Below are 22,797 nucleotides of genomic sequence, written 5' to 3' on the forward strand. Positions count from 1 at the left end.
TGAACAATGAAACTGTCTATAAAATGAAGTTCTATGACACAGTTCTGAAAATAAAGACTTCTTTAAAATCAAATAAACACAATATTGATGAAATACCAAGCTAAGCATTTCCTTATTTTCCAGATTCTCAGTCTGTGTCCACCAGAAGTTTCCCTCTTTCAGATCAGGTTCTTCTCTCAACCTACATAGCTGACTCAGTCATTAGTTTCTTTTTAATTAATAGTTTACCATGACAAATAATACTGCAAATAGTCCTAAAGATGAGATCCCTTAAATGAAGTTACTGCCACCTGCTGATCATCTGAGGAAATCCAAACCATGGCTATTTAGCAGTTACCTTGCAAAGACAGTACCACTCCCACCGGGAAACGTGTAAGGATGCTGCTTGCGGAATACATGACCCACTCTGCTGCAAGGGATGATTTCTAGACTCCCACCACATTGCCAAACTCTGAATGAGATCTCTGAAATAAAAATAGGAATGAAAGACCAATATCATAAAATACTGTTATTTTGTATTCTATTCAGAGAGAAGGCTTTTAGTGATTGTTGCTGAGAAGTTCAGCAAGACAGTTTTTGATAAATTCTAGGATAAACAAAGGCATATATCTCAGCATTTATGATTCTGCAAGCGCAGCAGAAATAAACATACTATCTTGGAAGCAGAATGTGTATCTTCTCGTATCTGAAGTTACCAGCATTGCTCAAATCCATAAACCCTGCTGCCATTTGCCAGTGAGTTAGGTGTATGTGCTTTATCTGAAGAGTAAACAATAGTACGTACATTTAATAAATAATGATCTAGTTTATAATAAAATTTTTCAGCTGAAGATGGAATAACAGTGAAATCGAGGCAAACTAAAAAATTCAACAGATTCAAGCTGCTAACCTACTATAGCAGATAAAAAACCACTCCCAAACATTGGAAGGAGTCATATCAAGTCAATGTTGACTTGAGGATAGACCAAATAAAAACTTAGCTTTTGTAAATTGAAGGTTATGGACAGTACACTTTTAAGCTAATCTAATGATCTGAGCCAACTAGTGATGACAAGAAGGTCTAGAAATATTGATGCTTTTCTCAGTTTTGACCTCTGATAGCAGAAGTCACCTAGTGCTGAGAGAGAACTTTTCCACATTAATTCCACGTAAGTGCAGTAAGAAGGGTGCTTCCAGCAGCACTGTTTCAATTTTGATGATTCCCCCTTTAGTCCAGCAGCTCATACTAGACAGCCTTCAAGCCTCCTCAAAACCATTCAGCATCTTTCCACAGGTTTACAAAAAAAAAAAAAAAAAGGCATCTCTAAATTAAAGTCAGTGTCTCTTTTATGACAAACTAAGTGACATGCCTTCTTCCCTTAGAAGCCCTCCTCCACATGCACAAAAGAAGTCATAATAGCAGAATTACTTCAAAACTAAATTTGAAAAAACCAAAACAAACATAAAACCCAACAACTACAGGTTAGAGAACACATCATCTTAATTGCATGTCCAGGGAAATGTAAAAAATTTTTAAAAGTAAATAAAAAGATGTGATTTCATCTGTTGGCAGTGCAAGTTAACTGCCTTTCTTCTTGATGGCCATATCCATGAATCCTGTACAGTCAACATAGTCCAAGCCATAGATAGATCATACTTCAAAAACATGAATGACAATATTGTTTTTGACAGTAACTTATCCAGTTGCATTTACATGGGACAACAGGCAAAAATAATTTTTAGTTTTTGTACACCTTCCAGCACCTTAGATCATGAAGAATCTCAAAAGAAGTGAACATTATGTAAAATAGCTCAGTGGGAAAGAGAGCAAAGGACTAGAATACAGGCAGAAGCAAACTAATTCTTATTTGCACCAACATGGCTTCTAAAGCCTGCACAGAAGAAGAAAAAAGAATTTACAGCAACTAAAACTCAAAACAACCCCACAAACTGCCTTAAAACAACCATTTTGTTATACTCAAACAGTAGGAAAAGAAATTTTACTACTGGGGCAAGTTCAATGGACATAGTTTTTAAATGAAAAGGCATTAGTAGCATATCAAAAATTCGTTATGAGATGAAGTTACTCCTCTGTAACAGATTCGTTCTTTTTATTAGAGTGTGTCATCAATATAGAAGACAAGGAATGTCTTACTCATTCCCTGATTTTAGAAAAATTAGTAAGAAAAGCCAAGATTTTCAAATTAGACCCAAACCTCCTCATGGTCCACCCAGTTTTCTGGTGTACTCCGATTCTCCTAAGCTTATCAAAAAGCATCATAAACATACTGAGAACTGGAGTTGCTGAGTTGGAGACAAGACTGAACTAACCTTGATCCGCTTTTTGTACAGCAGACACGTGTTACCAGTTACATTTAGCAACAGTCTGAGAGTGTACCTATCTTCATGGTAATCTGGGCAGTTTAGAGAAAATACTGCAGGCTCATCTTGAAATTTTCCAAATTGATACTGACATGTGAACAAAACCTCATATAACAGCTGCTCTGTACATGCTTGAAGGAAAAATGCTAGCTTTTATAAATGAATATGATGTGCAGAATTATTTTGCTAGTCCATTTAGCAGGTTATTTGCACGTAACACCAAGCGACTGATCTAGAGCTATGCTTGAGAGTAAAGAGGCCTGACAAGTGTGCACATTGAATTTTAAACTGCACATCACAGATTTCCAGTTATCTGGTGCATGCGTCATTTATTGCCAATTAATCATACGCCATGTGATTTTTTACTCATCTTCAATTAGTCTGACAGCTAGGAAGAAATCATTAGCTGCCTTCTGCCTGCTTTTCAGGCACCCCTAAGCCTCCATCTTTTTTCCATGGAGGGGGAGGAACTGAATGCAGCAGGAGCAACACAAACATCTCTTGGCATCCTCGAGAGAGGAGCTATTGCTTGTGCCCTTTCCTGCTATCAAGGCCTCAACTATCAAAGCACAAAAGTAGTTGCTAAGTGTTCAGAAAAAACCCAGTTGCTAAAGTACATGCTTGTAACTAATCAAATATTTCAGTCCTTGAGGGGTAAAAGTGGCTTTCAGAGTGAATAGGAGTATTGCTGCATCAAATTTATCCAATGGCTTTCCATGACATTTAAAAAATGAAAAATTATTATGTTTACATTAATACAATTTAGCACTATACAGACAAAAGAGCGAGACAACAGAAACATGGAATGTAATTGCTCAAAATATCTGAAGGGTTTCTTCAAGTACTGCAGAGACAGGACTATAGGGATGCCACTTCCAACTTTTCAGTGCATTACAGTAGCATTAAACATTTGGTTACCATGTCTCTATAAAGCAGACACTTCCTTGTAGGCCAAGCATATGCTTAATGCATATGCAGATTTCAGTAACTCAAAATACTCGTGGCTTTTTACAAGTTCAAGGTATTTCAGGATTTTGCAGCTAGCACGTGCAGTAGAGAAGCTTCTATCCTGAGAAGTGTTCCTAAAACACACTACTTGGAATGTCTGAGATGCATCTCTACCCCAAAAAACTAAACTAACGACAAACTGGAATTCTTGAGGAGCTGTAGAATTCTGTTCCTTTCAAATCTTTTTTGTTTTAACACAAGTAACACATACTGGTCTTACATGGAGAAAATCTTTGTATAATACTGTAATGCAAATAACTACAAAAACCTACTAATGCCAGATTTAACCACCTGCTCAAAGAAGAAATGCCCAAAGCACAAGTTCTCTCAGCCCCTCCTCCCTCTTGCCTAAATTTCACTCACTTCAACATCTGAAAATGAGGACTTACAGAAAAAATGACTTCTTAACCCTCAGTATCTCATAGGGCTAAAGAAGGGGTATAAAACTACAAAATTCACTAAGTTTAGATGCCAAGCAACATACTACTGGCAAAGTTTAGAAACAGGTAATTCTTCAGTCAGATAAGTTAATTGATTTAAGGTTAACATTAAACTCCTTCTCTTGTATCCTACTTTTCATTATTAAATTAAGCAACATCTTAAAAACATGCCTTCAGCTGTCAGCATTTAAACATTACTATATTTAATTAATAACTTAGGATGATGCTTGACTTTCAAAAAAGATAGCATTTTTGAAATTAATTGCCTATCTACAGCCTGTAATTTTTTTACCAACTAACTTCCATTACAAAAAAAATTCACTGCTCAATGAGCTAATACTTTTATTCCCTCATATTTAGCATATCATTTTTAATTTGTTATAATTATTTCACTGAAATAAACATTTTGGATTTTAGCAATAACATGTATGAAATTTTAACTCTGATTTTAACCCTCTTTGCACAAAATCAGGAAAACCATGATTCCTTGACAGTAAAGGAAGTGATGAAACCTGCTTTCTTTCAAGGCTGATCAGAAGGTAAATAATACACATACCTAGGTTTTCTCCACCCCAAACATCCATCATCATGTCATACTTCCCTAGTTCTTCAAAATAGGATTTGTCCATCACAAATAATCCACCAGCTATCATGGGTGTCCTAAACAAACAAGAAAAATTAAATTAAACAGAACCATGAACTTGGGGTAACTATTATTTGCACATCAAGATTAATACCTCCTTGAAAAACCTGGCAATGCTTTTGAAGGCAACTTATTTTGCATCTATCACTTCAAATGCTGTTTCCACACACTTCTATGGCATACACAATGCCACGACCACCTTCTGAGGCAGCTTTCAAATCTCCATTTGGCTCATAAGCCCCTCATTTAAAGGGTGGCAATTTGTGCCAGCAACAAGACATTAAAACTGATGCTGTATTTTTAGCTATCAAAACAAGCTGACTTTAAACAAAGTGACATCTATTTTTTCTTAAGAGTAAATAATTTACTGGTGTGTTTTAAACTATTTTTAAATACCATTTATTTCTGAGAGTCTCAGAATGTTCCATATATATTAATGAAATTTCAATATTGATGTAAGCTATAGTAAAGATATTCTTTCAGACTCAGAGAAGATGATTTCTAACTTTGCTTAGCTGCAAACTACAATCTACTTGAGAAGCGGTGATACAGACATACTTTATGGGAGCAACTGGATTTCCTTGTCGTGCTCTTCTTTGCTCTGGTGTCATGTAATCCCACTTGAATACAAGGTTCCAGTCAAAGCCTTCAAGAAGAAAAGTAGGCTGTTAAAATTACTGTGGTCAACATTCAATTTGTAGTAACATAATGTTCACTAAAAACACCGGGAACCGTAATTTAAATTAAAACTTAAACTTGTGCAAAATTCTGGGTAGAAAACAAACAAGTAGGAGTCCAGTTGAAAGGTAAAGAAGAAAGAGTAAATCTCAAACAAAAAAACTTTGGATCTTGTCTTCATTTATTTCACAGAGCAGGAAACCCAAGTGGTACCCCTACATCAAATAGAAAATACCATGTGATGATCTTCCAGCCATTACAAATGATCCCAACAATCTTTACTGAGTAACTACATTTCTACTCTTTAGAAGTGATCACATATTTCCATTTACACAGGCTTTATGCAGTACTCTTGGAGGTACTCTGACAGCAAGAGCTCTCTATCATGAAGGTCACAACAAGTTATGTAGGTTCCACTTATCTTCTTAACATCCATTTAACTTCTTACTTTCCCATTGTGTTTTTAAGTGCATCATTTTTAAAACCTGAGGATAGTGCTAGAGCACCAAAACCTTACTTTCCTTATGCATATACATGTAAGTGTGAACACAAAAACAACTGGTCTGGGCCTGCCATGAGTTAAGCACAGAAGTACAAAGATGACTAGAACAGACAAGATCAATAGGTTGCCTATAGCACCTTTCTACATTTCAGCCATTAAATTACCTCTTTTAGGCAATGGTACAGAGCTGGTATAGGACAAACTTCATATAGGAAACACTTTCATAACAGTTTTTGTGCTGGGTTATGCCCATAATCATGAACATTATTAAAAAACTGTACAAGGCCCATAGTCCTCTCCCAGGACACCTCACAAATCAGCCTTGTACACTCTGCCTGCTGCCAAACACATTTAGATCCTATGAGGTCATGTAATGAATGATTTCCAGACTTCTGGTGCACAGATGTCAATAGTTTTCATTCTCCAGTATAAAGATAAAGCAATTACTTTGTGGGGGAAGTGGGAAAAAAAGCTAAAGTAAACAGACAACATTACAGCCCTACAAACTGCCTGTCTGCATCTGTAAAGGTGCATAGCAATGACTGATGTAGGAAGTTAAAAACTCCACAGTTTTCATTTTAAGTCATGAGATACTTAGCACACACAATACAGAAATTACCCTGAACAGTCTTTACAGCACATATGACAGCTTTCTCTCCATGTTTGAGTATTTCATGAAATGTTGCATTGTAAAAATGAAAGACTGCCTAACTACTCCAAAACTCCAAGTAGCAAAACTGTAAAATGGCTACAACCTACAGTACTGGTTCAGCATGAAGAGTACAATGAGTTCCAATATTTCCATGTCGTTAAAAAGCCGCATTTCATCCTAGATAGCCAGCAAAATTACTTGCATCTGGGAGAAGTTGAACAACCCACTGCTCTCCAGCAGCAGCAATAGAGACAGTTACCGTGTCCTCCAGTGAACACAAGGGGTCTCTTTTGGAACACAGCACTCTCACAAACTGAACAAGTGTATAAAGTCTCTACACATTCAAAACTGGTTTTCTGTCTCCATTTTCACAGACTCTGGGAAAAATCTGCACTCAATGAGATAGTATCAGTAACTCTGTAAAAGGAGTATTTTTAAACACAGTGCATATCCAGTATGAAATTCTATCCAGTGTAAACTGCATCACAGGCATATTCTAAATTATTAGATCTCAGTTAGCTACAGCTTGTTCCAGTAATTACAGAGTTTCTCAGGGTGGCATAAACACTTTCAGAAACTCCCCTCCCCCACCAAAAAAAACCCACAAAAAAACAACCCCCCAAAAAAACCCTGTAATATGAAGTGCATAGATTTAGTTTTGGCCAGACTTTGGAATTATTTCAGATGTGTCCACTTAGAAAAAAGTGTGTACCACTTGGTAGGTTGCTTGTCTTGGGTGATTAAGTCCTTTCAAGACAGACCAGGCACAAATGCTGTCCCAGCTGTTTCAACTCTCCATGCTTCAGCCACACAGACACTGTACCTAAAGTTGAAAGCATAGTTCGGTTTCCATGTTTAGACTTGGCCCCAGTGGAAATGTCCTGTGGTGCCAAATGCTGTAGAGCCTCTAACATGGCAATCTGTCTTTTGGGAACTGACAAGAAATATATTATTCATATTCCAACTGACCCTCAAATAGCTTGGCACACTGCTATGTGCAGAATTTCTATTAATGTTAAAAAGAGACAGTTTCTCACTCCTCAATCAGAAGTACGTAGGCTTCACAAACCTTAAAAAAAAAAAAGAAAAATCCAATCTCTGTTGTGCACAAAGGGAAAAAAATGAGTACTAAACAGTAATAGATAAATGAATGAATTGGGAAATGTAGTTTCAAAGATAAAGCATGAAGAGCAGTAGCAAGTGAAACAATCTCTCAATCTTCTCCCACTTGGAAAGAATTTAGCATGAACCCAGCAGCAACCAATCTAAGGTTTCAAGGAAAGAATTCCTTCTCCTCTTGCAGATGACAATAAAAGCCACATAATGGTACAGGGGATTTTTGTAGTCGAGATTTAATGAATAGATCAAGTAAAGGCCTTAAGGTTTAATAATGCTGGCACACACAATAGCACAGAAGTATACATTAACATACTGTGAATATATGCACCGTAGGCATCATTTCAAAATATTAGTTAAAAGGATATAGAACCTCTCACCTCCAGATCACTGATGAACTTGTAGCATATGCAACATTATGCAAATACTGCTTCTATTTTCGTTTACTGGAACAATCTAGGTGACCAGTTAAAGACTAGAACCTAAAAGAATAGACTTGAAACTGTTTTTTCCTTCCTCACTCAAGAAAGTCCACTCAGAAAAAGATGGGACACTGTGAGAACAGCACTATCATTTTTATACTGTGGCTCATCTTACACCTTTATGCAGACAGGTCAGTTTCCAGGGTTGTGGGAACAATTACTTACAAACAATAATAAAAAAAGGGGATAAGTGGGTAGAGAATAGCTATTTTAAATACTAGATTCTTGTTAGCAGTGAAAGAAGTTTTAAAAATCTGTAATAAGTAAGGAGTTTAGCATACAGTTGCCCTCTTTCTCTTTGAAAAAGGAGATGAGAAGAATTTTTTTTTATTTATTCTTATTTAGGGCTTCAAAAGTAATTTTGATATTTGCTGTCAATGCTTTACACTACCTAGACATATTGAAACTGTAGTATTTCTCAATTTAACAGTGGATTTTTTTAATGGCAGAGGTATAAACACTACAAATTTTCGTGGTCACGTGTGACTGTTTTCACAATTACAGATCATGGCTGACAAACATTTATTTTTAAAACACATTCCAAAGTCTTCTGCTTATTCAGAAGAGTTAAATTTTTTAAGCAAACCAGCATCTTGAAAAAAACCTCATAGACACTGCATTGTTGATGGGCTTCTAAACTAGTGAGCAATTAAAGCCTGTGTTATCTAAAAAGAGAACCATAAACTCTGGCTATTAGCTTTTTCTGACGCATTTACACAACCCTACAAACCTTGGAGCAAGTCCTGCATATTGGTAAAAGGCAGCATAAACTTATAAGAATTAGTATAATAAAGATGAATTTTAAAGCAGAGACTGATAAAGCCAATTAAAATCCAAGCCAAGAAGCAAGTGACCTACAGAACTTGAAACTAGATCTATGAAAGGGAAGAACAGTATGTTAATTGCCCATTCCACAAATGCAGTGATTATGAGCTTTGATTCTTGATGGGTTTTTTTAAAGTCTGTATTCCAGTACAGGTACATACCGCCTTTTAAATCAGCTGACGCCCCCACGTACTGGAAGTTGTCCATATTAATTACATCAATAATAGGAGACACAACTCTGGTCTTGTCCTAAAATAAATGTTAGAAAGTGATATTGAAATAATGAAGTCAATATATAAAGATTCAGGCAGGATGTGATGTTGAACAGTCCAGCAGGATTTCATTAGCATGTCTCCCCAGCTCTCCCCCTACTTGCACTTACGGCTCTGAGGAGCCAGTGCTGTGAACAGCACTGCTCAGCACTGCTTCAGAGAGCAGAAACCATAGGATAGGACTGGAAACCCTCCTTCTATTCTAGGCTACTTCTATGCAGTAATCCCCCTCTTCCGACTTGCTCTTTGAGAAGGCAGCAAACTTGTGGTTCTAAAGGCAGTCAAGCAAACAGCCCTTCCATTCTTGCTTTTAAAACCAATGCAAAGAAAAGCATCCAGGCAATACATATTTTCCACAGCAAGTCTCCAGCCACGCAGTGTACTAGTGTCCTACTATTTCAACCTTTAAGGGACACTTAGGCCTTTCGGCAATCAGAAAAGTCTTAGGTTAATGCCAATCCATTTCACACTAGAAGAATCATACTTCAATAACAGATACTCAGATAGGAAAGAGATCCTAAAAAGCACCTCAGACTCATGAATGCTATTAATCTCCAGCAGCCAAGATTCCAGCAGCACAGATAACCACACTCCTCTGTCCAACCACGGTCCCATATACTATTCTAAGCAATGTTAATTATTTTAGCTGATGTTTTTGCCAAAACAGTTTAAGAACAAAAATCTTTCCAACAACTCCACATGCATCACCCAGTAGAATCACAAGACCTCAGTATTCTAAAAAAAGACTCATCTAATGTTAGAAATGCAGTATCATGGTTAAGCGAGTTTGTCTCCATGACGTATTGCTTGAATTCAAAATAAAAGTTTTGAGCTGCACAATTTAGCACCATTCAGGGAACAAATAACTTCAGAACAGCATATCACCAAAGCTGTGAATATTAAAAAAAATGTTTTGAACACACAGGAGATATTTTGGTAACTCCTGTTACAGAGAAACTCTTCTTATGGTTAAAAAAATACAACCTAAACATGTCCATTTTAAGAATTTATTTTACAAGTAGGTCTTGACACACCACCACATGTATTCTAAACAATGGTTCAAGCAATGTATCCCCCTTGCTAATCAGTATTATACAGAACAGATTGGAACCAAATTAGTATGAGAATAGCTTGAGCTCATAAGAAGAGACTTAAAAGCAACTCTTAGTCAAATGCTTTACTTGGTCCAATAAGAACCTTTAACACCCATTTTCTTTTATTGAACCTTAACTATTCAATCTGTGCTGATTTTTAGTAAGCCCTAATTACATATAGGACATTTACTAGGTCATTCTGGCTGAGTGAACAAAAGGTCACAGACTTCTGTATCATCCAAAAGAATTCAAGCAAACCCAAGAGAATTCAAGCTGAAGACACCTTTCTTTTTACATTTCCTTTACTTTCACTGCAGCTATGCCACCCAGGCCAAGAATCTGCTTTTATGAGAGATGTAATTTAACATCTAATGTGGCCTGCTACTAAGAATTCATTAGTTTAGTCTAAAGCAAACTAGAAACACAAACAAAAAAAGACCAACCTGTCATATTCCCCCATTGATCACATCTTTAGCTCCTGTTTCTGCTAGTGGTAGCCTCAAGCCCCTGTTTGCAATGCCAAGCAAGGCACAGTTTTGCTAACTGCAAGGCAGTTACAATTTACTGCACCTTCACTGCAAAGTCCTCTGTGTGTGTGTGTGTACACCTTCCTACATCATTGAAATGCTTTAGATTTACACATGCCCTTATTTTAGGCATTCTATATATAGTGCTAGAATTAGGAAACTCCCTTAAATAAAGACTGATGAGACAGAAGATATCCAGCCTGTCCAGTTATTCACAGTACACCTATAAGCATAAAATTGAAAAATGAAAACACCCTTCCTTTCTTTCTTGTTTATTCCTTAGCTGAAACTGAGATGGATTATTCATCTATGCCCCTCTCTAAAAACATCTTTTGAGAAAGATGTGGTTTTTTTCAAATGGTTCTACTTGACCAGGTTGAACCTGGTGGTAAAAGCTGCCCAAGTTATCAGGTGTCACATCAGGCACAGCTTCATTTAGGCTTCAGCTTACCTCCATCAAGCCACATAAGCAGGTAACACATTGTCCCTACACATTTGGGATTTCCTCAGGCTTTTACTGTTGGCCTGATTATTTCTATCAATATCAGTGTGGCACCACACTAACACCACTTGCTACATTTAACTCCCAGTTGTTTCTCTGACAGCCAAATACCCAGGCCACGTGCATTCAGTCTGACGTATAACCCCCACACTGCTGACTTGGAAATACGCTGTTCCTTCTGTGACTTGAAATTACAGGATTTGCTCAGCAGCAAAGCAAAAAAAGATATGTACATTCTTAAGGTGATGATTTGTGGAGCATTAGAAAGTTGTTAATGCAGAGACTGCTGAAAAAGAGCTTGTGGGTCTCCAAATTACAGAGTTCACTCATTTAAAAGACTAAAAAGCAGCTGCTCCCTTTAATCACACCATAGATAAATAATACCTTGCTTTAGGATAATTTAACATAGAAAATCGTTTGCCTTCTAATGGCAGGCACAACTAGAAAACCATGTACTTCTTGGTGAAGATAATGAAAAGAAATAGTCTGTGAATACTGCAAGTCTCTAGCACCTGGAAATGTGTAGCAAACTATTTCATCTTGACAATTTATAAGGAAGTTATGAATGCTCTAGAGAGTTAGACTTAATATATTGTTCTCATAAACCATGAGAAATTATCCTCAAAATTCTGCATGTATTGCTTCCTCCTTCTAAAAATCTCAAGACACTTCAAAGATTAAGCTTTACAACACTCTTAAGAGGAAATATAAATATTTTCCATTTAGCTTTGTGTCAGTTAAAAGTTGACTCACTTAAAGTCACAAAAATCTGAGACAGACATGAAAAAGCCAACCACATCTCACTTCTTAATCTTAGTTATTTCTTCCTTTTAAGATCATCTTTGTTTAAAAATATCTTCCTAAATGTGATAGAGGATTTACTGCTAGGCTATTAAAACAGATTAGTTCAGTTCTGCATCAGAATCTTTCAATTTATTTTTCTCATACAATTGCTGAATTGTAAGAATAGAACGTCAAAGTGTTTAAAAATTTGAAATGGAAAAAGCCAAGTAGACAAGTGCCCATGAAATCACTAGTAGTTATAGACGTTTTCAGGATTGTGTATACTTACTACTATTTTTGAGGAATCAAAGGGTTAACCTCCACTGTCTCCTCATTTAATCACACACACACAAAAAATCTAGAGGGCATAAAAGGTAGCCTTAGCAATCAAGCAGAAAACCACTCTCCAGGAAGGAGCAAAGATACCAGCTCCAGGTTACGCCAGTATCTGTAGGCATTCTGAACTTTAAAGCAAGTCACCCTGTGTGTATGTTGCTTCTGCTTTAAGCCTTTGCTCAAATTGCTGTAGAAAAATCCCTAGCAGAGTCAGACCCCTCTAGAAACACTAGGCAAGCATGGCTCGTGAAAAAACGAAGATATTCTAACCAGGAAACCATCTTATAGAAGAAAACTGTGGGATGGATCATGCTTCAATTGAGGAGGAAAGCTTGGTATCTGAGATGTCAGAGGCACAGCTTTCTAAAGTGGTTATAGCACATCAGATAGAGTACTGCAGAACTGACTCTATTCAGACTGCTCCTTAGAAGCTGTAAATTCCTATATTGTAACACACACAACTAATCTCCCAAAACTCCAGCAGAAATAAATGCCAAGTGGGCAATTCTGGAACAGAAAGAAAAAAAGAAAAACAAAAGACACTTTCCACCAGATATATAATACAGGCAGCTGCATATCAGAAAACATGGTATTAATGAACAGTAGCCCTGACCTGAAAAAAGTTACCTGTGAGGCCAGAGCAGAAAAGAGTTCACATCTATTCAGCTTCTTGTCACTGAGACTATCAAAAAATGCTGCCAATTAACATCAACTAACATACCGTCTGCCCTGTGAGCAGAACGAATCCATTTAAAATAACAAAGAACTATCACATGCTATGCGTAAACACTAACCATGCCTTAATTGTCTGAACAACCAGAAAGCTTAGAAGCTGCTTTTTCAATCCTCATACCTGTTGGCTGGAAAGCTTTGCAGATGAAAATCAACTGGAACTCTATATTCATTATTTATTTAACACTTCAGCAATCTTTTAAGAATGGAAAAATATATTCATACAGCTGAAAACTATTCACTGGCACACAATTAGTGTGTATTATGGTGACAATTGGAAGGAGTGGGTTTTGAAGGATCTAATAATTCACATGCTACTAAAAAGTAGCTGCCACAAAAAGCAAAATACGTGCCAGCTTCTCCAACCAAATACACCCCATGCAATGCTGGATCTTCACAAATTGCCAGCAATTTAATAAGAGGCTTTACATTCTGTTATGATGGAAAGGTAACACTTTTTCAAATTCCATATCAGTTTCAGCAAGATAAATGAGTATGAGCCCTGCAAAAAGTCATACACAAGAGAAACGGGAAAATGACTAAGTAACTGTCTTACCAAATGCAGGGTTTTGCTGACCAAAACCACCACCTCTCTTCTGATTTCTTGAATAAATAGATGCTTCAAATGCAAAAGGTCTGAAAACGGTTCCCATATCCTAGAACTCGTTAGTGCTTTAGCAGCAAGCATTCTCCATCCACTTCTTTCTGAGATATATTTAATGCCTTCAAGTTTATTTCCCTAGTTAATACTTACAGAAAAATTCCTCCAACCCTTCTGAGGCTGCAACACTTTAGGTGGGTACAAAAATAGGAGGAAGTGCTATGTTACTCATGCTCACAGGCTTTGTAGGCTCTAGGTACTTTAATAGTATCCAGGTTTAGTTATTTCTACTCTAAAACAGGATTTCAGCTGCTGATGCATCTTGGGCAACTTGCAGTACTTCTGAAATACCCAGTAAATATAACAGGCTGTGGCCAATTGTATGAGGTTCAACAAGGTGAAGTGCCAGGTTCTGCACTTGGGTCACAATTTCATGCGATGCTACAGGTTTGGGGATGCTGACTGACAGCAGCTAAACATGACCCAGTGTGCACCCAGGTCAGTGGCATCCTGGCCTGGATCAGCAATAGTACGGCCAGCAGGACCAGAGCAATGATCATCCCTTTGTATTTGGCACTGCTGAGGCCACATCTCAAATCCTGTGTCCAGTTCTGGGCTCTTCAGTCCAAAAAAAGACTTTAAGGTGCTGGGGTGTGTCCAGAGAAGGGTAACAGAGATGGTGAAGGGTCTGGAACACAAGCCTTTTGAGGAGGAGCTGAGGGTGTTTAGCCAGGAGAAAGGAGGCTCAGAGGAGAGCATACAACTGTACAACTACCTCACAGGAGGTTGTAACAAGGTGGGGAATCAGTCTCTTCCTACAAGAAACAAGCATAGGAAAGAGGAAATAGCCTCAAGTTACAGGGAGGTTTGGAATACACATTAGGAAAAATTTCTTCACTGAAAGAGTGGTCAAACATTGGAACAGACTGCCCAGGGAAGTGGGGGAGTGACCATCCCTGGAGGTATTTAAGGGGTGTGTAGATGTGGCACTGCAGGGACATGGTTTAATAATGGGCTTGGCAGGTGCTCACGTAACAGTTGGACTCAACGATCTTAAATGTCATTTCCAACCTATATGATTTTATGATTCTAAAAGCATCATGGAACCAAGTAGAATAAAAAAAAAAAAATCAGTCATCAATTGATAGCTTCTTCATTGGCATACTGAGTATATGGGGTTTTCTTCCTTCTCTCTCCCCCTTTCTGTTTTTGGGGGGAAATGCAAAGGAAAGCGTAAGGTGGATAAGTGAAGAACTGGGCATAACCAGAGTAGCTTAGCAAAATCATTTTGATCAGGAGCATTTTGGAACCAAACCTTTCCTGGAAGACTAGCTTTCCAGAAAGGGAATGCAATTAAGGAAGAATAAAAACCCTGTTGTCTTGAGTATTCCTCAGTGCTTTTTTGGAATCACACTTCATTCAATTTCCACTTCAACTGAGTTCTTCCAGAGCAAGTTAACAAGTATAACCAACCCCTGGAGAAAACAGTATACTTTCACTCTCAATTGCTTTTCCAGGAGACAGACTAAGCATCCTCTTCATAGATGCTGAGCCTCTAGTTCCTGCTAGTTTCCATGAGAATTTTGGTTTCACAAGTCATCCTCGCTCCTACTATCACACTGAATCTTAATGAAGCATAAAGATTCAGGTAAACTGAATCACACCAAGATGATACTGGTAGAGGAGAATCATACCTTGCACTAAAGATTTTCAGTTTACTAAGGTGGTCCCCAAAGAACGAAGGAAGCATATATTTGAATTGCTTGCAAAGATAATAATAAATATTCAGATTTTATGTGCCTGTGTTCACAGATTAAAACATAGTTTTGTTCATTTAATCACAGAACACTCCAATCATCTCCATCATCTTAAATCAGGGGAAAAAGCTTCCTTAGAAAAATGAATAAAATTAATCTAGTATAAACCAGATGGCTTTAAAATTTAAAAGCTGCTTCTTCAGGAAATTGCGTTAGAACTCTTTACTAACCTCAGCTACTCTTTCCAAAAGCGGTTCCAGCCAGTGTTCATTGCACTCACAGTGACTATCCAGGAAGGTCAACACTTTCGCTTGTGCTGCATCTGCCCCTCTGACACGGGAGCGCATCAGGCCTGAGAAGTAAAGACAAGAAGTTTTAAGCACTTCCTGAGAAAAACAATCAACAGTAGTGAGAAACTATTGCATTCCCAGTTAGTAATTAGTTAAATTACTCTAACTCAGACAGGGCAAATACACAAGCTCCATTATCAAAATCAGATGCTGATTATGAATTCAGTGAAATGACTTCACACCAAACAGCCTGCAAGCGCTCAACCTACTGCGTGGTACAGGTTTCCTCTGATTTAAGCAGAAGAAAAGTACCTTTTCAAAACAAATGATATACAAGTACAGATGCGTCTGCATCACTCTAAGTAGTATTTATACTGATAAATCTTACTTAAGATAGGCCCTGAAAACAAATACATCTCCTACAGTTCTACTAAGCAACTGAGGAAAGCACCATCATTAACTTATCTTCCCCAGTTTTTTCCCCCCTCCATTTTAGTTCTTACCAGAGTCTGTCCATTCTTCTATGAACTCCTTCTAGAAATAGCCATGCTTCATTAATTCCCATCTGAGAGCCTTACCCCAACCCATTTGAACTGTTTTTTCCTCTGTGATTACAGCAATTCTCTTGTTTTGTAGCTTGTTTTTGGTTTGTTTGTTTTTAATAGATATCTTTAAGAGGAAAGTTCTGGTAAAACCAAAAGGTTCTTCTCATCTCTATGTCTCGATTACATAGATACCCTCACTGATTTACCCTTTTCTTCCTCCTGTTTTAATATTTGCTCATAGGATGACCTCACCATTCCTTAAAGTCCTTGCTATACACACACACATAGCAAGCTTCCTCCCATTACTTTGCAAATTTCCTCCCTACTTTTTTCTACTACTATTCAAAAATTCATTGATTTCTTTTTGTCACATGAGACCAAAAACAGGTCTTTTTTTTTTCCTTTTTCTTTCTCCATTGTTTCCCACTAAATCTATTCTGGTTTGTTTGGGCATTTTTCCCCCCTAACTGAAACACTAAGAGTCAAGCCTGTTACTTACCTCTCCCTTTACAAAATAAATATGCAAAATATGACTATGCCAACAGAATACAAGATGCTTAAGAAGAAGAGCTTGTTTGCTCTGACCAACATTCAGCAACAGCCCATTCAAGATCGTTTTCCTATCTCTTATTTCAAGTGTGGGCACTTCACAGTTCCAGATATGCACTGTGCTATGGCTCTCCAACATTTTACCTTTGATCTGTGGCATACTGACATCTAACTGTACCTCAGTGACTTTGCACTATTGCCCTAATTCCAGCCTTTCAATCTGTTCTGTTTTTTCCACATCAAACCATTCCTCAAGCACTATGGCTCTACTTTTTTTAACTTTTCAATTCCTCCTCCCAGAGCTTATTATTTCTAAATAACATTGTTGTAGAACCTACTGTCTTACCCTACTTCTATAGAAAACACACAATAGTGTTTCTGATTTCAGATTTAGTGGCAAAAAAATGGAGGTGAGCACTTTGGTCATTGAGTCCTCCACAATCATACTCGGGCTTACTATGAATAGAGCTGAAAAAGTTCCACTGAACATTTATTCTGTAGACTACCACACCCTCAAACACATCTGTTCCCATAACAACTGAGACTACAGATGAGACTAAAAGCTACTAATATTTATTTCTGAAAGAAAGGCAGTTAACATCATCCCCTCCACTGACACCATCCCTTTACTTCAACTTTTGTTTTAAAACACACTGCTTTCCTCTATTCTTCATATTACTGAGTTACTCTTAGCATCCTACACATTGGTTAATTTCACTGATTCTCTTAAATTTTCATCTATATGTGTAATATTTAATCTTAATCTCACAAACATACAAAGTAAACTAATAGTCTGTTTTCAATCTGCAAACAGTTGGGTTTTTCTGACATAGTAGATTTGTCAAATTAATTTTAAGATAAACTGATGCACATTCTTAAGTATGTATTTGTATATGCATTACAAATTAGTATTTATAATTACTAAAAAAAACAAACATCAAAAGGTGTTACTTCATTCCATTTATTCCCTTACTACTATCTCCATCTTCAAGTGATGCTCTGAAAAACGACATTAATTTACTTAGAATCTGGCAACCATGGCAAGTCAAAAGATCTGCTTTCCTAATAAGCCTTTGTTCACAAGTATATTCCAAACAGAATATTTAAACACTAAGAACCCATCAGTTATTGCAATAACTTTAATTATGGGACAACATAGGTTTTGTACATGGTATTTCCAGGTCCTGACAATCCAATGATTCCAGCTCCTCCCCAGGCTAGGCTGGCAGTCTAGAAGAAACAGTGCTTATAAAAATTAGCAAGCACATATCTGCTAATTCAGTCAGCTATTTCAACTGTCAAATCTCATTTATTATTTCAAACAGCTGTAGAACACCAGTTGCCTGTATCTAATACTCTAAATTCCACTGTCAGGAAACTGCTGACTGAAGGGCTCAGTGATGTGAGACCATAATTTACAAAGCAACAGAGAAGAAAACAAAAATATAAGACAAATTTGTTACAGGGCACACTGGCTTCAGCAAAACCAGCATACTTGGTCCCAGCCCTCCTGGCTGCTCAAACCCTCTTAAGTCAAAACAAATTGTTTGTCAGGCTGTCCATCAACTAAATCCTTAAAATGATATCTAATAAGGGAACCAGCAAAAAAAGAGGGCTATTTTTAAGCTGCATTATTTCAAACACAGATCCATTTTACAGTGGGACCTTGTGTACAGTGGAAGTAGCTTAACTAAGGATTCAGTGTGGTAAGAGAAAGGAAAGTTGAAGATTAAACGCAATTCCTGAAGGAAGCTTTCACTGTAAAAGCCAACAACAGGCAATTGTGCACACAACAACATGGAAACAATCACAATTACTGTTTTTACCTGCACAAATACTTTTTTTATTCCTTCTACTAGTATGTTTATAAAGTGAAAATCTTTTCCAATAAGGAATGTTAGGCAGAATGTTCCTTTAAAAGACTTGATGAAAACTAACAGATAAGGCAGCACAGTGGAATTTGCATCTTACTTTCCTAAAATTAAGCCTACCTTCTCGTCGATCATTTCGAAGGACCCGTACTTTTTCAATTTTTCCCAAGAGAGCACCATCATCAGCTTTAGAAAATAAAACAATAATAAATTTAAAAATTAAAAAAAAAAGTGATGAGAAGCAGTTTGACATCCAACACTGTATACCAGAAGAGAGGCTGTTTTCAAAGAAAAGCCGCAATTAATGCAGATATTAATTAATGCAAATATAAACATTTGTTTCTTCTTAGAAATATTACTCTGAGGTCCATGTCCATTGTTTAGACTTGTATCATTATACCCTAATACCTACAAGACATCGACTTCTTTTGGATTCAGTAAGAATTTTTCCAAGAGACTGATGGAGACAGGCATTCATTTAAAACAGCACTACAAAAATATTTGTTGCAAGCACCATGAGTTTTATTTTTACTTAAGATAACACACTATGAAAAGGCTCTTTTAAAAGATACACTCTAGTCCTTCAGCTAACAGGAAATAATAAGATATACCTGAAATATTTATAGAAACTTCACTTTTCCACAATGACAGATATGGAAGAGTTAAAAATCTGGTTTTGGCTGAGTGTCTTCAAACTCCTATTTGTGTGTCCTAGTCTCAACTGAGTCACCTATCAGCATCTACAGGAAATCTTACCAGAATAAGCACAGTAAGGTAGGACCCTGTAAAAGTACTTACGATCATTACTGTAGTCATCCACCAGTATGATTTCCTTAATAAGATGTGATGGACTTTTTTTAAGGACACTGAAACAGACCAAAACAAAACCATTTACGCAGTATTAATTTTCCATAATGATGTCATAAAAGCAGTTACTTTGTTAAGCTGCAGTAGAACCTAGCCCAGGATGTTACTTTCAACAACAGCTTACAGAAGGCATGAAGAGGCACATGTATAATTTTGTGTGCTCCTTCCTCCCTGCCTCCCCCACACCCACTATTCCAGCTTCCAGAAATCAGTGCATTAGAAATATCTAACATGGAACTTTTGCAGATATCTTTGAGTCAAATATCACCTGGGAATCCATCTACCCTGACTTTTCCTTGAAATGGCTATCTTCCAAACATCATCTAGTAATTGGTCCCACACTTCATGCATTTTAGTTAAGGTGAGCAATTTTGTTTAACATCACTATTTCAGAATGTAAGAACTGAAGATCTCAATGAAATTAAGACTCATCTTTTCCTCTGCAAATAGTTCAGAAGAACATAATGGGTTGTTACTTCCCTTTCTTATCATAAGCTGTTATCTGACAGAAATGAATGGCCTTTAGAGAAAAATTAGGCTCTCTTATGCATACCTGACAACAGTTCGAAGCAAAGCAGATCTTGCCTCGTTATGAAAGGTGATCACCACACTAGTGGCTGGCAAATCTATCCGCCATTGTTTCCGTTGACACCTGAAAGAAATAATACCTTGTCATCAATTTCAATGCAATTTTTACATCTCAGGCTTGGCAGACCGCCTTCATTGCAAAGTATTTATCTATTAAACTCAGACTAGGAAGAATGAAATACCTTGTTTTCAAGTGAGAATGTAATCAACGTGTCTTTTGACACTTTTGGTAGCTGTCTTAGCATACAAAAGCCTAAAAAGTCAGTGGCAGACACGGGCAGGTTCAAAAAAGTCACCAGACCATCATCATTGCACTATGTCAAATGTCTTTTGTGCAGTTGAATATGAAACCAGAGCCCTTTTACACTAAAAGCATTCAATACATATAAGGAAATAAGCATATTTTCAACAAAAATGCACATGTTCACAGGCTACCAGGTGTTTCTTCTTTAGAACAGCACATGTCCACTTCTCCCTTTACTTTTAAAGCTCCTGTAACATCCTGGACTTGTTCATAGATAACACTAGTTTTCTATTCTAATGAGAACTTGTTAGGCTCATAACATTCAGAATTTGAAAAACAGAGCTAGCTGTGACAATGCTGAGCCAACTAAACACAGAACCATATCCCTCCAAACCATAAAGATAATGAAATATTCCATCTATGTCAACATCACCTCTAGAAATCTGAGATTAATATAATAAGCAAAAAGAAGGCAATTCCAAAATGCTTCCTTCAGGACTACATACAGTTAAGCTATTTAATCCAATAAAATAAACCCAAAAAAGACACTGCTCTCATTGTATTAGAAACTAACAGTACAAGAAAACAATGTATATTGAGTTTATGCCAAAAGCATTACAGTGTGATAAGTCATGATACTGATTGCCATTTGTGCAGGGACACACACCAGTGATGTATTTCTTCCATATCCTTTAATTAAGGGTAGAGTTTTAACAGACCTAATTGTCTTCAGAGGGAATAAACCCAGCTAGCATACACCTGTAGCAAATTCAGCAATTGATTTCAGCACTTATTTCAGCAATTCAATTTCTGTACTCTGTGCAGTGTTAACCCGACTAGTTTTTAAGAGAAGTTTGCCACCCACACTTCTAAAACTAGGCCTCTGCCTGTATAAAAGCCCACTCTAATCTTTAACCTGATTAAAGATCTGCAACATGCACCATAAACCATGCAACCTTCAACCTCTTGGAATCAGAGAGCAAGCAGAAATGTGCTTCTTGCCCTTGCCCACCCTACAAAATCCCAAAAACCTGTGGTGTTTTTGATACAACACACCCATAGTGCCACACACATTAGTGCCTGCATGAAACAAAACATTATCATGCTGCAGTGACCTCACTAGGCTCTGAACAAAAACAGAGTCTATGCCAAGCCTACAACTGTTGTGTCAGATTAGCAGGGCCATCTCTGGCTTTGCAGTGGGCATACAAGATGGCTTTGTCACTAGCGCCCAGCGTGGAATGCATAAATCTCAAATGCCGATGCATTCCTGAAAAACAAAGAGCAGCTTCTCCAGCATGAGCTTCTGGCAACTCATGTAGACAGCTAAAAGACATGCAATTATTATACTCCAAAGCCTGCAGTGCCAAAGAAGATATTCTTTATTCTGCTAACTTTCAAATTACTCACAGTGGACAGGGCTGCATTTATCCCATGAAGCACTTGCATTAGAATAATTAAAAAGTCACATTAAACTTATATTGATCTATTTGCAAAAGAGAGCACTTGAGCCAGAGTACATATAGGGGGAATTACTCAAGAAAATGAAGCCTCTCAGTTTTAAGAAAACTGAGGAGCACTACTGTATATTTCTGAGGGAGAAATAAGACTTCTAGATTTCCAAATAAAACTGGAGGAATGTTTCACCAAGTATTACTGGTTTCAGCTCTTCATAAATCCCCGCTTTGACTGACTCAGTATCATCACTCTTCCTCCTATTCTGCTGTGTAAACAGGGCCACAGTTTAAATTCAAAACAAAGAAACAGTGTCATTATTTTTGGCATGGAGATTAAACTTTGTCTCCTCAAGATGCAGCACTTCAATTTTTACATGCAGAATAAGAAAATACATTTAGTGAAGATAGAACCTGAACTGCAAACTTCAATCGAGACCTTCAATGTTTAGCATAGGTCATTAAAATCAGTACATCCTTTCCCCCAGAGATTTGGACTAGTTCATTTAATTAACAATTTTTCCCAAAACCTCTATGATTTGTTTGAAACCACTTTTTGACAGAAATACACATTTTAACCAGTGCAAGAAGAACATTCACTTCAACAGGTACCAAAGACACAAGAAAGTTTGTTTCTTCTCTACTTAAGAATAAAACTTGAGTGTGAGGTCAGAAACTCCTAATAGGTGCCAAATGAGAAAGAAAACACAGCTTAGTGAAGCTATAGTACTTAACAGTAATTCTTAAAAATCATTACAACACATCAATTAGGAGATGTGATCAGAAATCACTGGTCCAAAGCATAAATGGGGAACATTGATCCACAAAAAACATGGTGTATTTCATCCTTCATCCCACTTGAGAAACTATTTTACACTGACAGGAAGACAGCTCTTTGAGTTTCCTATTACAACTGTGACACTCACTTGTCACATTCTGGATCTCCAAAATCTACCATGAAATGAAAGGAAACCCAGAGGTTTCTCAGGGTTGTTGAAAGCAGTAGTTGGAAGCATCAGCTGGAGTGAGAATCCATGTTCCTGCTCAGAGTTCTCTCTGCTTATGTTTCTCCCTTCTT

At 37.2% G+C, this 22,797-nt stretch overlaps 1 protein-coding gene across 1 annotated transcript in view; it reads right to left on the minus strand.

The window, feature by feature from the left end:
• The window catches only part of GALNT2 (polypeptide N-acetylgalactosaminyltransferase 2), a 92,635-nt gene that overhangs the window by 10,775 nt on the left and 59,063 nt on the right, over positions 1 to 22,797 (minus strand). The window contains exons 4-11 of the mRNA XM_082303029.1: positions 19,987 to 20,085; positions 19,365 to 19,432; positions 18,687 to 18,752; positions 15,542 to 15,663; positions 8,869 to 8,956; positions 5,011 to 5,098; positions 4,366 to 4,469; positions 338 to 464 (exon numbers count right to left, since the gene is read on the minus strand). Coding sequence (XP_082159155.1) covers positions 338 to 464; positions 4,366 to 4,469; positions 5,011 to 5,098; positions 8,869 to 8,956; positions 15,542 to 15,663; positions 18,687 to 18,752; positions 19,365 to 19,432; positions 19,987 to 20,085 — 762 coding nt within the window. The remainder of the gene's footprint in view (positions 1 to 337; positions 465 to 4,365; positions 4,470 to 5,010; positions 5,099 to 8,868; positions 8,957 to 15,541; positions 15,664 to 18,686; positions 18,753 to 19,364; positions 19,433 to 19,986; positions 20,086 to 22,797) is intronic.

The sequence above is a fragment of the Coloeus monedula genome (genome assembly GCF_965178545.1).
Source record: "Coloeus monedula genome assembly, chromosome: 2".
NCBI classification, from domain to species: domain Eukaryota; kingdom Metazoa; phylum Chordata; class Aves; order Passeriformes; family Corvidae; genus Coloeus; species Coloeus monedula.